Below are 15,743 nucleotides of genomic sequence, written 5' to 3' on the forward strand. Positions count from 1 at the left end.
TGAACCTGAATTAGGACTAAACACACCCATGCCTCAAGCCTGGGCTTTCACAAGCTTTTGGCTGTCACTGCAGGAGATTTCTAGCTCTACTATAAACAAAATGAAAGGAATTACACCTGTTTGGAGTTTTTGCTCCAGCCAGGACCCACATGGCTGCAGCTCAGGTGGCTGCCAGCTCTGGCTGTGGGCACAGGAGCTTGGAGTTCCCCACAGGAATGGCCCCTGGCACCTCTCATGCTCCCTGGGCTCAGGACTGGCAGAATCCCTGCAGCTGTGCCCATCCCAGGACATTTCCTGAGCTCAGGGCTAGCAGGATTTCCACAGCCATGCCCATCCCAGGGCATTTCCTGGGCTCAGGGCTGGCAGGATTTCCACAGCCATGCCCATCCCAGGACATTTCCTGGGCTCAGGACTGGCAGGATTTCCACAGCCATGCCCATCCCAGGACATTTCCCGGGCTCAGGGCTGGCAGGATTTCCACAACCATGCCCATCCCAGGACATTTCCTGGGCTCAGGGCTGGCAGAATCCCTGCAGCTGTGCCGATCCCAGGGCATTTCCTGGGCTCAGGACTGGCAGGATTTCCACAACCATGCCCATCCCAGGACATTTCCCAGGTTCAGGGCTGGCAGAATCCCTGCAGCATCTTCCCCAGCAGCAGGCACAGGCGCAGTGGGATGGGGGGCACAGGGCAGCACACCAGTAGTACCCAACACACTAAAACAGCATTATCACTGGTTTTCTGCTCTTATTTTTTTTTTCCTTTTCCCTCCCTACAATGTCTTTTCCCCCTCTGTAGAGAGAAGATCCTGCTTAGTGGATACCAGCTTGCAGGTCACTGTGATCTCAATCAATAATGAAGTGCTTCAACACATTGCCATCCTGTTCCAGAGCCCAGCCTGCAGAAGGCATTCAGTGTGTCACCTCCCCCTTCTCCTCCTCCTCCTCCTCCCCCACGAGAGCCGCAGGGCTGCCGGGGATGTACCCCATCAGTGACTGTAATTAACCACCAGTTAAAAACAACTGGTTGGAGCTTGGGAGTGATTTCAAACGCCCTGCCTCCGCTGTGGGAGAGGTTACTGTGGGCAACCACAAGCTTGCCTGTTTGTAACAATTGCCTTTACACCGACATCCAAACCAAATGTAAAATAGACCAGGCAGAACAGGTCAGGGTGACCCAAAGAGCTGAAGAAAAAAGAAGGGAGCGGGGTATCCGTATTAGCATTAATTTTGTCAGTGTGTCCTGCAGAAGAGGGTTACGCTGATGTATGTCTTCTACTTATGGAAACTTCACCAGAAAAAAGCACTTTAAAATAAGCTAAGAAAAGGGAGTGAGAACTGCACTGCCTTTGGGACCTTTGGGGAGAAATCAAACTAAACCCTCTGCTCCTTGGTGAGTCACAAACCAGAGCCACTTCAGTAACAAGTCCTTCAAGACAGTGTTGTTGCAGCCCAGCAGCTCTGGAGGCTCAGCCCATCCCAGCAATGGGGTCAGGATTTAACCCAGAAATGCTGACCCACCCAAGCAGTCTGGGCAGCCTCTGTCCCCCTGTGCTGTGCCTGGCACTGCCAGGGCTCCTCTCTGCAGCCCCAAAGCTCCCTCAGTTCAGGGCTTCCCAGCAGGGACAGGTCTGTCAGCCCCCCTTTTCAGGATATTTGCATCCTTACATAATCACAGAGTGATTTGGGTTGGAAAGGACCTTAAAGATCATCCAATCCCATGGGCAGGGACATCTTCCACTATCCCAGGTTGCTCCAAGCCCTGTCCAAGTTTCCAAGGCCTTGGACACTTCCAGGGGTGGGGCAGCCACAGCTCCTCTGGGCTCCCTGTGCCAGGGCCTCACCACACAGGGAAGAATTTCATCAAATGAACTCAACAAGGAGACACCCAGTGATCAACACTACCTGATAGACTATGAGCAGAAAAACTCAGATTTTGGATATCAGCACCGTCAGTTTTGGAGGGCTACAGGTTTGGGAACAGAGACAGATGTAACAAGGACCCTCACCAGGGACACAGGAGCAGCTTCCATGCAGAAAAAAAAAAAAAAGAGGTTGTAATTTCATCAAGAAATTTCTCCTTTCTGCCTTGGAATAATCCCATCAAAAGAGGGGAGTGCTCTGCTCTGAGGCTCCAGGAGCCAGAACCAACTCACCCTGCTGTTGATATTTTTCTAGATTCACAAGGCTTGAAAAATAGGGAAAAAATACATTTCCCGAAACGCAAACAAAAGCTACCGCCATTCACCAGGTATCAAAACCCCGACAACACTTCCTGGGGGTGCACCCATTGGCCTCCCCTTGCTGCCTGTCCTCCCCCGTGACCCTGCAGGCCCTGCGGGGACGCGGCCGTACCTCCGAGCGTCATGCCGGCCTCGTAGCACTTGCGCAGGCGGCAGGAGGGGCAGTTTTTCCGCCGGAACTTGTCGATGGTGCAGTCGTTGCGGCTGGCACAGAGGTACTTCTGTTTACCTGAAACACCAGAGAGACAGAGCATGGGTGCTGGGTGACAGCAGAGACACGGGCTGGGCTCTCCTGGGATCACCGAGGGCGGCCTGGAGAGTTGGTTCTTGTTTTTTTAAATGTCGTCCATCTATTGCGTGGCTTCTGGTGGTTTTCTACCAAACCAAACCCCACAGTTTGATCCTTCTGCCACAATACTCACCCATCAGTCCCCTCAGAACCATGATGCTGTACAGACCTTTCTGGGACTGAATTATTTTTTGCGCAACCCACTGATACCAGTTGGGTCTGTTGTCTCCAGGTTACAGATATTGGGGCTGGGGAGTTGCTGCTCCTCAGGGGTCTGATGCCACCCTGTCAGCCAGGAGGAAACTGGGACCAGCAACTCCCTGTACAGGGGACCTTGTGCAGCTGTGGGTTTTGGGGAGGTGAAGAAAATTCAGGAGTTACTTTTGGTGGGAGTCACCCATACCTCAGACTCAGCCTGCACTTGCTCGGAGAGCAGCCTGTGCAGCTCCAGGCCATAGCTTTTTTTCACTTCCCTGTTTGCCAGACAATCCAAGAATCATCACTTATCAAGTCTGAACACATTTACTGGATCAGGATTTATCTGATGTTCTTCAGGCTGCTCCAAACCAAAGTGGACTCATCACACAACAGAGAGCTGCAGCTTATAGACCCACAGGCAGCCCACATGGGAAACCAGCCCATGGCCTTTATTCATCGTCCTGCAAGGGGTTACCTTCTGCACTCCTATAGGAAGAGCCCTATTACTCCTTATTGGAGGAACCAGGAATCTATGAACAGGATGAGGCTGAATCCAGCCCCTGAATGTGCCAGTTTTGACATGAGATGCACCAATTTTGGTGCACAGATTTTACAATCCCCCACACCTCCCCCACTGCTGCCCTCACTGCCACTGCCTGAGGCTTTCACTCTCCCCTCCTGGGTCCCCCCAGTTGTGCCTGGTCACAGTTTTGGCAGGACCAGCTGCCACTGTCACCCCCACAGACCCCTCTGGCAGGGCTCAGCACCCAGCTCACTCCTCCCACAGAGCCCAGGGGCTGCACAAACACCCCATGTTTGACCTTCTCAGAACTGTCCCCTTCAAAGTGGATCATGAGCCACCCCTGTGCCTCAGTATCACCTGCATTACTCACCACATCTCACACCTGTTAAATCATTTTAACACTGTCCTCAGAACAGCTCTTCTCACCTTCTCCCTGGCTCATTTCCCAAGAGAAGGATACTCATGCAAGCCTTGATGACACCTAAATCCCTAAGGACCCTAAAGGGAGCACAAACACCATCCTCCCTTTCAGCAGCTCATTGAGGAGGAGGATGAGTAACAAAGAAGTTCAGCTGAAACTGGGTTACTTGGAGTTATTTTTGTGCCGGGGCACTGAGCACTGAGGCCACACTCGCTCCACTCAACCTTCTTAGGTGCTCACAAACGGGTGCCCTACTTTCTGGGGAATGAAGAGCTGGAAGGAGATTTGGCTGCCTGAGCCCCCCAGGGGTGTTCCAGAACCAGGCACAGCAGTGTCAGGAGCAGCACCCCACATTCCCAGTCCCCTGGATCCCAGTCCCTGCTCAGCTCCAGGCTCTGGGCAGATCCCAGCACGTGGGCTCATCCCCAGCCCGTTCATCCCCACTGGGCACCCACGGGAGGGAGCAGGGATGAGGTTTGGTACAAGCCCAGGCCTTGCTCCATGAGGCCACTGTGCTGTTCCCCATCTGCTCCTCAGCAGCATCTCCCAGCTCCACAACTGCTGAGAAGGGACAGGGAGAGGGAGCCTCTCCCAGGAGCCAAGGGCAGGCAGAGGGGTCTGGGGCACAAACAAGGCACGCTGGAGGAGGCAGCACAGGCTGGGAGCTGCAGCCAGCAGCTCTCTCCACGGTCACGGTACAGTGACACTGCTGAGATGGCCAGCCAGCTCCATGGGTCATGGACAGGCTCCTCGGGGCAGGAACCTGCTCTCTGCTGCCTGAGCCTGCACAGGTGAGCCCTGTTTGCTTTGTGCTGTTCTCTGGTGACAAAAAGAGAAGCCAACAGCCACAGCTGGTCATGGTGCTGCTGCTGGGCGTGAGAATGAGCTGAGCTCACCTCACCCTAATTCCTGGGGATGCAGAGATTTTCCCTTAACCACCAGGAAAGGAACCACCAGCTCTAAAAGGTGGGAGAACAGGGAAGGGTGGCTGGAACGTGCATGAGTTCCTTCCTCTGAAGTGGAGGGAAGTTCCTTCCCTTCTCACACACAGAGACCTGTTTCTAATTTCAGGGCAATTCACTCTCTTCATTCCAGAGCAAGGTGAGACATTTGCAATCAGCTGTTCTTTATTTAAAGATAAATGTGCTGGTTTTCCTTCTCTAGAGTTTAACACTGAAACTGCCTCTTTGTTTTCCTTTTCTTCCCTGCAAACAACAGAGATGTTTTCTCAGGTCACTCCAAAGCAGAGGCTCTTGCTTTGCAAACCTGAACATACAGATCCAAACCTCACACCCACTCTGGGGTGTTCCCCAGGGGTCCCACTCTTTGCAAGGCCCATCACCCAGCCTGTCCTTCCCCCACTGCCCAGCTGAGGACACTGCAGATGTCACCCAGAGAAGCCTCACCTCCTCCCCTGAGCCCAGGTCCTGTCTGACATGTGCACAGGTGAGGGGGAAGTCACACCCAGCACCCTCTGCTTTCCAGACCAGCACAGGCACCCCAAGAGAGCATCTTTGCAGCAGCCCCACCATGAGCACACTGCAGTGCTCGTGTCCCCTCTGCCAGGAATGTCCCCCCACCCTGGGCCCCTCCTGGGCCCCCTCACACCAGGCAGAAAGACACTTCCACCACCTCTGAACCCTCCCACTCATCTCCTGGGACCAGAGCACACACTGGGAGCCAAGGGGAAGAACTGCTCTGCAGTTCTTCTTGACTGAGAATAATGATTTATGGAGGTGAGTTGCTCAATCCAGAGGAATCATCTAACTAACATCCTGTTGCCACACGAGCTGTTGTGCCCAGACTAACTTTCTCCTCCACACAACAAAGTAACCTCTGCAAATATCTGGAGCAAGATATACGACTGTAAATGTGAAAAACCAGTAAATGCCTTTTGGAAGACAGAGATCCTCATATTTCAGGACACAAACTGAATTTTAACAGCTGGAGGATAAGGCCAAGCTTTCTGTGAAAGCAACTTCCCCTGGGTCTCATTAACCATGGAGGCTCCAGAGCTCCCCTGGAAAGCCTCTGGTCCTTGGAGCTGCCACCAGCAGGGCCATGCCCAGAGCTGAACCTGTGGGTTTGGTGCTGGCACCCTTCCCATGTGATGCAACAACTCAAGAGGGCTCAGCCACAAGGCTCCCAGGAGCCAGCACTGAGCCACCTTTGCAGAGTGGTTTCCTGAACAGCCCTCTGTATTTACCAGATGGCTACAGTGAGCATGGGGAAAGCAGCCAGAGCTTTCCCTGTGCTCTGGTTGTCCCATCTTTTGTCCTCCCCATGACATTTTAAGGCAAATAACACCCAAAGAGTCATGAGAAACCCACCACTGCAGCATCGTGATGCTGCAGCACCACTGAATCTTCTGCAGACTCAATTTCTTTGCATGTCACATCAGCCTGGGAAGGAGGATAAAGTTTTTTTATAACATGGCAAGGATCTTTGCAAACGTTTACTTTAACTTGGTGTCATCTTGAAATCTGGCAAGCAACTGTTGAGTTGGCCCAGAGACATCTCTCTGGTGTAAGGCTAATCCTCAGCAGGTCAGAACATAGAACACTAATCCATATGGAGAATGATGGAGGCACTCAGAGCAGCCTGCACAGCAGCCTGGCTAGCTGCCTGCTAGGAAAATTGCCAAATACTGTGTTATTTTTTTTCATTTAGCTCTCTGCTATTTAAAGATAGCCCCATCAGGAGCACAGCCCAAAGCATCCCAGTCCTACACTGCCAGGAATGCTGTGTGGAGGCAGCTCTGGGCTGGCTAAGGTCACCACCAGATCTCAGAAACCTCAGAGGGACAAGGAAGGTCTGCTTCTCTCCAGGGATACATGCAGAGACACAATGATCCCCCTCCTGGGCAGAATGGGAGAGCAGGAACCCCTGGAATGCTAACTGACACAGGAGCTGACTTGCTTGAAGCATTTTTCTGTTTCAGGGACAAGGGTGGCATCACAAGGACTGAACTCCCATGTCTTCAACCCACCCCAGCCATGCTCACCACACCCAGAGGTGTGCTGCCTGTAGGGAAAAACAACTTCTGTGCTGAGCTGCATGAGCTTTTGGCTCAGCAGGTGAGGAGGGGGAGCCCTCTTTGTGGGCAGCACCCTGGTGACACCCAGCCCTCCCTGCTGGGACGCCGGGGCTGGTGACAGCAAGGGAGGGCTGGGCTTGCTCACCAAACGAGGGTGGTGACCCTGCAGGTGAGGCAGTGCCCACCAGTCTGTGGGGTGTGCTTCAGGGCTGGCCTGGACACAGCCTGGACATCTTGAGAGTCTGTGAATCACGAGAGCTGGCAAAACGAGACAGGACAACATTCCTGTCTTTTCTATTAACTCTTCAGCATCTTTCTGGAAAAAGCAGTTGAACCTAAACTTGTGAAACCCCTCAAATCTGTCAAATGTTCCATCAAAGCAGAGGTAACCTGCTCCTGCCCATAAACTCCTCCATGTGTCCAAAGGGAAGAAGAATCAGTGTCACAACCTTTTTTTTAAAAAATCTTTTCCCTTTGTCACCCCTTAGAAGCCAGTGCATGTCTATAAAACCTCCTTAAATATCCCTGAACTCCTGCCAGATAAGTTCACTATTATCTCAGAGGAATATAATAAAAAGGAAATGATGAGCCCAGCTATTTCCCTCCCCTCCAAGAAGCTGTTTGTGCTGCTCCAGTCACAGCCCTCTGCTGCTCCCTCCACTAAAGGCTGTGGCTTGACACCAGCACCAGGAAGGTAACAGGTTTCTTTTCTCATGGGGAAGCATTTTGATCTACTGCTGTGAAGTCTTCAAGGGCGACCTAAGGTTTTCTGAGAGGCATTTTATGGACTTTAAAACATGAGAACGCGCTGAAATATCAGCTTTCAGTAATGCTCCTCAGCTTTAAGAGGGAAGAGATCTGTCTGGAAACTCACCAGAAGTTAGAGCAGAAATCACCACCTGCCATCTCTGCATTCAGTGCCTATAAAGGAGCACAATTTACTGTCACTTCCCCAAAATAAAGACTTAGCCATGTACCTCAGGGCAGCATAAGATGAATTTGGCAGCCCCCTGCAAATCCCTGCATACACATATGGAAAAGAACAGGAAAAACAAAGGGCTGCTGCCCAATCCCAGCACAACCAAACACTCCCAACCCTCTGCCACACTGTGAGGCTGAAGAACCAGGAAGAAACATAAATACCATTTAAATTAATTATATATATATATTATATAATATATATATTTATCTATATAGCACAATCAGGAGAGGGAGCAGCTCCACAGCACGTGCCTCAGAGCAGCCCAGGCTGCTCCCCTGCCCATGGGCACCTCTGGTCCCTGTCAGGCACAGGACAGAGCCCACCCTGGTGCCAGGGCAGCACAGCTCCCACACCCACCCGCAGACACAGGCACTGCAGCAGCAGTGCATCTGACTGGGAGCCAAGGCTCCACTTACTATAAATCAACAATAACTTGCTGACTTAAACAAGCATCTGTTATTTACTCTGGCTGCACAAGCCAACCCACTTGGCTTGACACAGAGCTGGTGTGCAGCAGAGACAGATCTGCAAATGATTTACTTGGGAGAAATATGCAAAATTTGTTAACTATTATTTGACTGCCCTTTTTGGCAACACTGATGTCCCCTGTGGCATAACCCCTATTCTTCCCTGAACCAGCACTGACAAGCTGGCTCCTGGCACAGAGGAATGAGGGAAATGTGACTCCAAAAAGAGGCAGGATAATGATAATTGATCTAATGGATGTAGAAGCAGCATTCTGACAACAGCAGGTGAGCAGCCCTAGCCTGGGAATGCTTATAGACAGGAGAGGTTGGGCCCAGGGGAAGGTCATGGTGAGACAGAAGCTCCATCCTCTTTTTGCTGCCAGTCCACTCCTGAGGACACCACAGCCAGTGACACCAGCTGCCAATGGTGTGCCCACATCAACTGTGTTAGCACCAAGGAATAATGATGGCTTGTGTTGGTTCCTCTCTCCTGAGTGACTACAGGCACGTCACATTGCCAGGCAGTCCATCTCCCACAGCAGAGACTCTCACTGCTGCCCAAGAGCCACCAAGAACTGCAGGTAGAAAGCAGCCCTTGCTGAGGCACAGCCTAGGGAAACAGCTGGGCTGGCTGCTTCTGCTCATTCCCCAGGAAAGGTGTGCAAAGACCTCGCTGTTGAGAGGGAACATTTGGGTTTACACTTATCCCTGGAGAGCCTATGGAAAGGGACATGAAGGAGGAGTTGCTTTCTCACGGGCTGGAGAGAAGGATCACAGACCCCAGGGCCAGAGCAGGGCTCCTGATGGACAGAGGGCTGTGCTGTTTCATGGGCTGTCACAGAAGGGACCCTCTGGAAGGGCTGCAGGAGAGGAAAGCCTCCCCTGAACACCAGTTGTGCATCTGAGACTGCAGGTGGGCTGATGGGAGCTTAAAGCACTCTGGAGAGTCAAGAAGAGAAGCAGGAACTGACTGCTCCAGGCTCTCACCAGGTCACTAAGATAATCATGGAACACAGAAACATTTGGGCTGGAAGGGACCTTAAAGACCATCTTGGTCCACACCCCTGCCATGGCAGAGACACCTTCTCAGAGATTGCTCAATGCCACTGGAAAGAATTATATTTTGGCAAACTGGTTTGGCTACTTTTTGAGAGCAATCTGTAAACTGAAATGACAAACACCGGAGAGAAAAATCAGTTTATCCTTGATTTTTCTCCTTTCCTGGTTTAAGAAATCTTAGAATGCCCCCAGAGTGGGGCAGTGACTTTCCCTCTCCCGTCCCCTTACCTTCAGCTGCCCGTTTGAAGAACACTTTGCAGCTCCCACATGTCAGGGCTCCGTAGTGGCACCCAGATGCTTCATCTCCACAGATCAGACAGGTCTTCTGAGGTGGGAAGTAATAGTCAATGGGCAGGACATGGTCACGGCCAGGCTCCAACCTGCAGCATCAACCAGGGAGAGCAAGAGAAGGGTCAGCAAACGCGCTCAGGACAAGCCGTGGGAGCAGGGTCACGGCAAAGCCAGACTGCAGTGATGGATCAGCCAAGCTCAGAGCAGCAAGAGGGTGAGCAACAACTGAGCCAAGCCTGGCCCTGACCATGCAGGACCCTGCTGGGTGCCCCAGCTGACAGTGCCCCACTGCAGCGTGTGACAAAGTGTGACAAAGTACAGTGACAGCGACACAGTGACAGTGACACAGTGACAGTGACACAGTGACAGTGACACAGTGACAGCACAGCTTCGGGACAGAAGGCGACTGGGACTGGCTGCTGCAGTGCTCATGGAATTTTGGCTTCAGCAATGAAGCTCACACACCAAAGAAGGCAGAGCACAGCACTGCCAGCCACTTGATGCCACGTTAACCACCATGCCAGGATGTCCCCCCCCTGACTCCCCTTCTCCAACACCTCACCATTCCACACACCCAGATTCTCCTCTCTCAGCTGTACTGTCCCCTCCCCAGCCTGACCTGATCTGTGTGATCAGATCCATGGAGAAACTGCTTTTCCAGAGGGCATGGCAGGAGGAGAGGGGCTTGTCCAAATCAGGAGCCAACATGTCCAGGCAGTTTGGGAAGCACCAGCACGTTGAGTTAATTACCAGAACTCATTATCTGCAACCACTGAATGAGGCAATTATCTTTTAACAGTCTGCAAGTCACTGCAACTTTTGGGTTAAATTAGACTCCCTTTCATTTTTGGCATTGTTTATTGCTCGCAGGTGAGCTCTGAGAAATCAGGTTACATCAGCAGTGAGCCTGACAAAGATGGGACTTCTTGAAAAAACCTTTATGCCCAGAAAAGCCCCACTGTCCTCACTTGGGAGCTGTGCAGATCCCACCTCAGTTTCAGGTCAGTAACTGGAGCAGCAATTTCATCCTCAGTTCTTATGGCAGAAACCTTTTGAGTGATTCCTCATCTCTTTAACAGGAGCAGTCAGTGACTGATCTGTAGCTGCAGCTCAACCACCCTTCCCCAACCATCTCCATTCCCAAGGCTTTTCTGGAATTACTGATTAAATGGAGGAGACACAGTTGGCTGCACTGTGCCTGCCACAGTCAAGTCCTGTTGCAACCAACATGTTCCTTTCTTGTCTTATGTGCAATGCCACCTGTGTGTGATCCCACCACCACCTCAGGGTGCTCCCACATCCCCCCATGTGCCCCTGAGCCCTGGCACTGGGTGAGGGGGGCTGCTGGAGAGCAGACCCTGCTGAGGAATACCAGCAGCACACACAAAAGCCTGGCTAAAAATGTCTTATTTATGCAGTGTTTTAGGTTCACACAGAACAGCCCTTCCTGCTAATGACCCAACACCTCTTTGCTCGTCTCTGTGCAGTCAGAAATCCAGCAGTGCTCATTTCCCTGTTTCCATCAGGCTTCCCCTCTGTCTCCCCACGCTCAGCACTGTGTGCCACGAGCAGCAGGGCCTCTCACAGCAGGAGTCGTGACAACAGACACGGGACTCCCAGAGGACCCTGGGGTGTTTTTGAGGATCAATTATCTGAAACTGCAAAGCAGGTTTGCAATTGAGTGGCTTCTGAAACAGCTTTTAAAGAGCTGTTCATGCATGGAGAGATTTGTGCGAGTACAGAAACACCTTCCAGCAGGTGTGCATCCAGAGTACCCCATACGTGTGCCCCTGCCAGGGACGGGGCTGGGCAGGGCTCCCCACACACCCCTCCGTGCTCAGCCACCCTTGTCCCCACTGCCACCAACAGATGGAGACTGGAGGACACTGCCTGACATGGAGGGTGATTCCTGGCCGTGGGACAGGCTTGGCAGGTGTGCACAGCCCCACACCCCAAGGGGCAGGACATGGTGTTTAGGCAGGTGGGGAATGGTTCTACCACAGGCCCTGCAGCATCAATGTTGTTCCCTGCCAGCAGCCACTGCCCAGAGCTGAAGCATCTGCCCAGGAATGCCCTTGACTTTAAAACAACGCCAGTTTCCCTTTTCTTATTTTTAGAGAGAGAATTGCAAGAAAAACATAATGTAAAAATGTTCTAGCAACTCAGAATGAGCTATGCTAATGGTTCCCTTAACGATCCATTTTCCAGTTTCCAAGGGACATTTACAGGGTGCTCTCAAAACGTGCAGGTAATACATAACACGGGCCAATGAGCCAAAGAGGTGCCTGGAGGAGCTGCAGGGCTGGCAGTGCTCTGGGCACAGCCCCAGGTGCCAGTGCACAGCCCCTCACCAGCACTGAAGGCACAGGAGGGACACGAGGGGTGGCACAGCATCCACCTCACCGCCAGCAGCTCCAAAGCTTTCCTCCGGCTGGAATTTGTACTCCATGGGGCTGTGCTGGCCCACAGAGCCACAAGAGTGCTCAGGTCAGACCAAAACAACTGCAGGGGGCTCTCAGTTGGGACAATGTGTGGCAAGTGTCACCCCTCTGCAGAGCCCAAAGCAGGCGATAGCGGCCGGGGCAGACACAACCGGGACGCGGCGACGGCGGCAGAGCCAGCACACACCCCAAGGCCAAGGTCGTGGCTGTCCCAAAGGAGCTGGGTGGCTTTTGGGGGCAGGGAAAAACAGCCTCGGTATCTCTGCTACAGCTCCAGGATGAGTTTTACTCTTGTTTCAGAAGGGTTCTGTAAGGAAATGGAGGATTCGCTGAGCTCCCCTCGCACGCAAATATTTCTGGGGAGTAGGAACTATCATGTGATGAAGCATTTGTTTGTTATTAGTTAAATTTCACCAAGCAGCCACATTTCACAACAGCCCCAGAAAGCCAAGAGCAGGCATTGGTAAAAGAGGAGCCAGCCACTTCTCCTGATCCACAAAGGAAGTTTCCATCTCAGCACCAGCTGGCACAGGCTGCTCGAAAGGAGACGTGGCACAACTGCCCCCTTGCCATGACTTCCCACCCCTAAGCCAGACCAGGACAAAATTATGGCAGCTGCCACACACCCCCAGCTCATCCCACTCAGGAACCCCAGAGCAGAGTGCCCTGGTCCCATCTCCCTGAGGAAAGGGGTTTTGCATCTCCATCATGCCGTGTCCAAAACCTGCACATCTGTGATGCTCAGGAGGGTGTTCAGAAGTGAACCAGCACTCACTCACAAATTCAGCTGCTCAGGAGGATGCTGAGCTCAGAACTGAGCCAGCACTCACACATGAACTCGGGTGACACAGAACCCTACCCAGCCATTTCAAGTATTGTCATTTCTGGGACACTCTGATGCTATCAGGGGGAATTTCTGCCTTTAAAACAGCATTACCTGTGCCTGACACTCTCTAATGCAATATTAAATTTAATTGGCTTCCTCTCAGTGCAGCTGTGGTGCTCATGCCTGGATGGAGTTCTGTGACTCCTATCAGAAGGCCAGACCCATGCTCAGCAAAGGGCACGACTGCTCACTTTGGGCACATCCTCGTGTCCCCTTGCACTGTCATTTGGCTGCTGCTGGCTCCAGCCAGAGCTGAGCCAAGCCTGCACTCACAGCCACCACATCACACTCATCCAAGGCCTGCACAGAAACTTTAAAGCATTCATCTGTTAAAATGCTTTCAGCCATTTAATCTATAAACATGCAGCTTTGTACACTAATTCATGTCCTTTCTGCTAAATAGCCTTGAGTATTTTCCAGTCTGCTCATGCCTTGCTTTTGTGTGCGATGGCAGCAGAGGCACGACAGCATCTGAGAGCAGAGCAGGGTGCAGCATGAGCCCCAGGCCTGCCAAACACACACAGGAACAGGATCCTCACCGGATTTAAATAAATATTAGCAGATGACAATGGGTTTTCCAAGCATCCCAGCAGTGCAGGCTGCCAGGAGGAGCACACCTCAGAGAAAGCAAATGCCCTTCCACCAGCAACTCACAGGAGCAGCCTTGGCTCTCCAGCCCTGGCACTGCCTCCCAGCCCCAGGGGCACACAAAGCTTCCACAGGCACAGCTGCACAAATCCCTTCTCAAATCCCCAAATTAAACCGTAGTTTTTTGTTTTCAAACACTGTTTCCTTATTTGGACAGTTTGTTTTTCACACAGTGCATCCCCACTGCAGCTGAAGCCCCGCCACTCCCAGCCCTTTTCTCTGCTGTGCCCCTCTGCAGTGCATGCAGGCTGCTCCAGCCCTGGAGCTGCATGGACCCAGCCACTGTTTGTCCCTGCACTCAGGGGACAGCCCCAGCCTGCCACCTGACCCGCTGAGGCGGTGCACATCACCCAGCCTGCCAGGGAGTCCCCTCACCTAATGGCCATCCTGGGCTCCCACCTTCCAATCTTCACAAGGAAGAAGCAGAAAATGAGCTTACAAAGGTGAAAGGTGGCAGGTTTGCCACACCTGGGATGCAAAACCTGGGAGAAGCCACCCTGCAGTCTCTGCACCTCACTGGTGGCCACAGCAGAGGCTGCTGCCTGCATTTGGTACAGCCCACACCAAAACTTCTGCCTCAGAGCCTGGTGTCCATCCAGAGGCTCAGGGAGCAGCTTAAATAAATCAGCTCAGAGAAGATGGAACAGTTGATCCCCCAGACAGAGCAGATACCTTATGAGAAGAGATGGCAAAAGCACACTGCAAGGTCACTTCAGATGGGAACTCACCTGATTTCAGAGCACAAAGGGGACAGAAAAGCAAACAAGGAGCAGCAAGGCTGCAGGCAGGCTGCAGCCCTGAGGAGCACCCCCGAGGCCACCAGAGCCCTACACTGTATCCTCCTGGTGACTGCAGAGTCACCTGGAGTCACCAAGGACAGGACCTTGGCATCCTTGTTGCACAGAGAACCCTACTTATTTTCCAAGGAAACACTCTGTCCTCACTGATATTTATGCAGTTAGTTTAAGCCACACCATAATCTTCCATTTTCAAATCCATCTCCTCTACTCACAAAAAGAAAATGTGCCTGTAAAGAAAATCACAAATAATGAGACACTTGATACATATATTTCATGCTCCAAGAGACACTGCCGTGATGCCAGATGCAGGTAGAGGCTTACAGCTCCCAGGAAAGCCTCCAGGGTACAGACTTGTGGTGCCACATACCAACATCTTCACCTGCAGGAGAACTTATTACATTTCCTTCTTCCAAAATGAAGTGCAGTGATGCTTACAAAATGCTCTGGAAGAGGGGATGTGAGTTCTCAGTGCCTTTTCTCACAGCTGGTGTGCCAGGCAGATCTCCAGAGGAACAGAACACGGTACCAGTGTCCAGCCACGGGGCACAGCACCTCAGGTGAAGTGGCCATGTGGTCCCCAAGGCCACCGTGGTCCCCCAGCACCCCCAGCTAACCACAGCATCTGGTACAGGGCTACCATGAGAAACCCCAGAACGATTCCAATCAGTGTCTCAAGGAACTCCAAATGTATCTGGAATTTAATTTGGCAACAAGGATCAAGTTGTGCTGATGGCCAGAGGTCAGTGGTCGGCTCCCAGCTGGGCTGCTGAGGGATGCCAGGATTCATTCCCAGACTCAGATATTTAAAACACAAAATATTTTCCCCTCTTCCTTTGGCAGTGGAATTATTGCTAAGGAAACCAATGCTGCAAATTCTGCATTTTCATTTCTTCACTGGAGGAAGCACAAGGCAAAAACAGTCAGCAACAAGGGCAGGAGCTGGCATGGAAACATGAGGAGACCGCGAATACCACGGATCTGGCACCCAGCTGGGGAGGCACATGGCCCGAGCCAGCACCCTGCCCTGGGGTGCACAGGCATGGGAGCAACGAGCAGAGTCCCCCCATCTCGGGGAGCAGCCCCCCTCCACCCCTCTTGCAGTGGGGGATCACTGCAGAGGCACTGCAGCGCCAGTCCCACAACTTCCCAGCAGGACTGGGTTATTTTTAGGCACCTTTCTATCAAGACCAAACCTTTGCAGAGACAAAACTGCAGGGACAGAAAAATCCTTTGCCTTATTATGTCTGGGAGTGGATAGAGGCTCTATCTGCAGAACTTCCCTTCAGCTCTGCTGGCAAAGCACAGAGTTTCTAGAGGAGACTTCACGACTTGTGCAACACTATCATCTTCCCGCCGCGTCCTCCAAGCGGATCGTGCTGTGACTCATCCCCGACATAAACACACTAATTATAATGAAGGTTTCACATCTTTAGTGCCAGGTCTCCCTGCAACTCTTAGC

At 52.2% G+C, this 15,743-nt stretch overlaps 1 protein-coding gene across 1 annotated transcript in view; it reads right to left on the reverse strand.

Moving 5' to 3' along the window:
• AR (androgen receptor) overlaps positions 1-15,743 on the reverse strand; it is a 41,471-nt gene that overhangs the window by 13,313 nt on the left and 12,415 nt on the right. Inside the window, exons 2-3 of the mRNA XM_064426584.1 lie at positions 9,447-9,598; positions 2,355-2,471 (exon numbers count right to left, since the gene is read on the reverse strand). Of these exons, the coding sequence (XP_064282654.1) occupies positions 2,355-2,471; positions 9,447-9,598 (269 nt within the window). The remainder of the gene's footprint in view (positions 1-2,354; positions 2,472-9,446; positions 9,599-15,743) is intronic.

The sequence above is a fragment of the Passer domesticus genome, chromosome 7, assembly GCF_036417665.1.
Source record: "Passer domesticus isolate bPasDom1 chromosome 7, bPasDom1.hap1, whole genome shotgun sequence".
NCBI lineage: Eukaryota > Metazoa > Chordata > Aves > Passeriformes > Passeridae > Passer > Passer domesticus.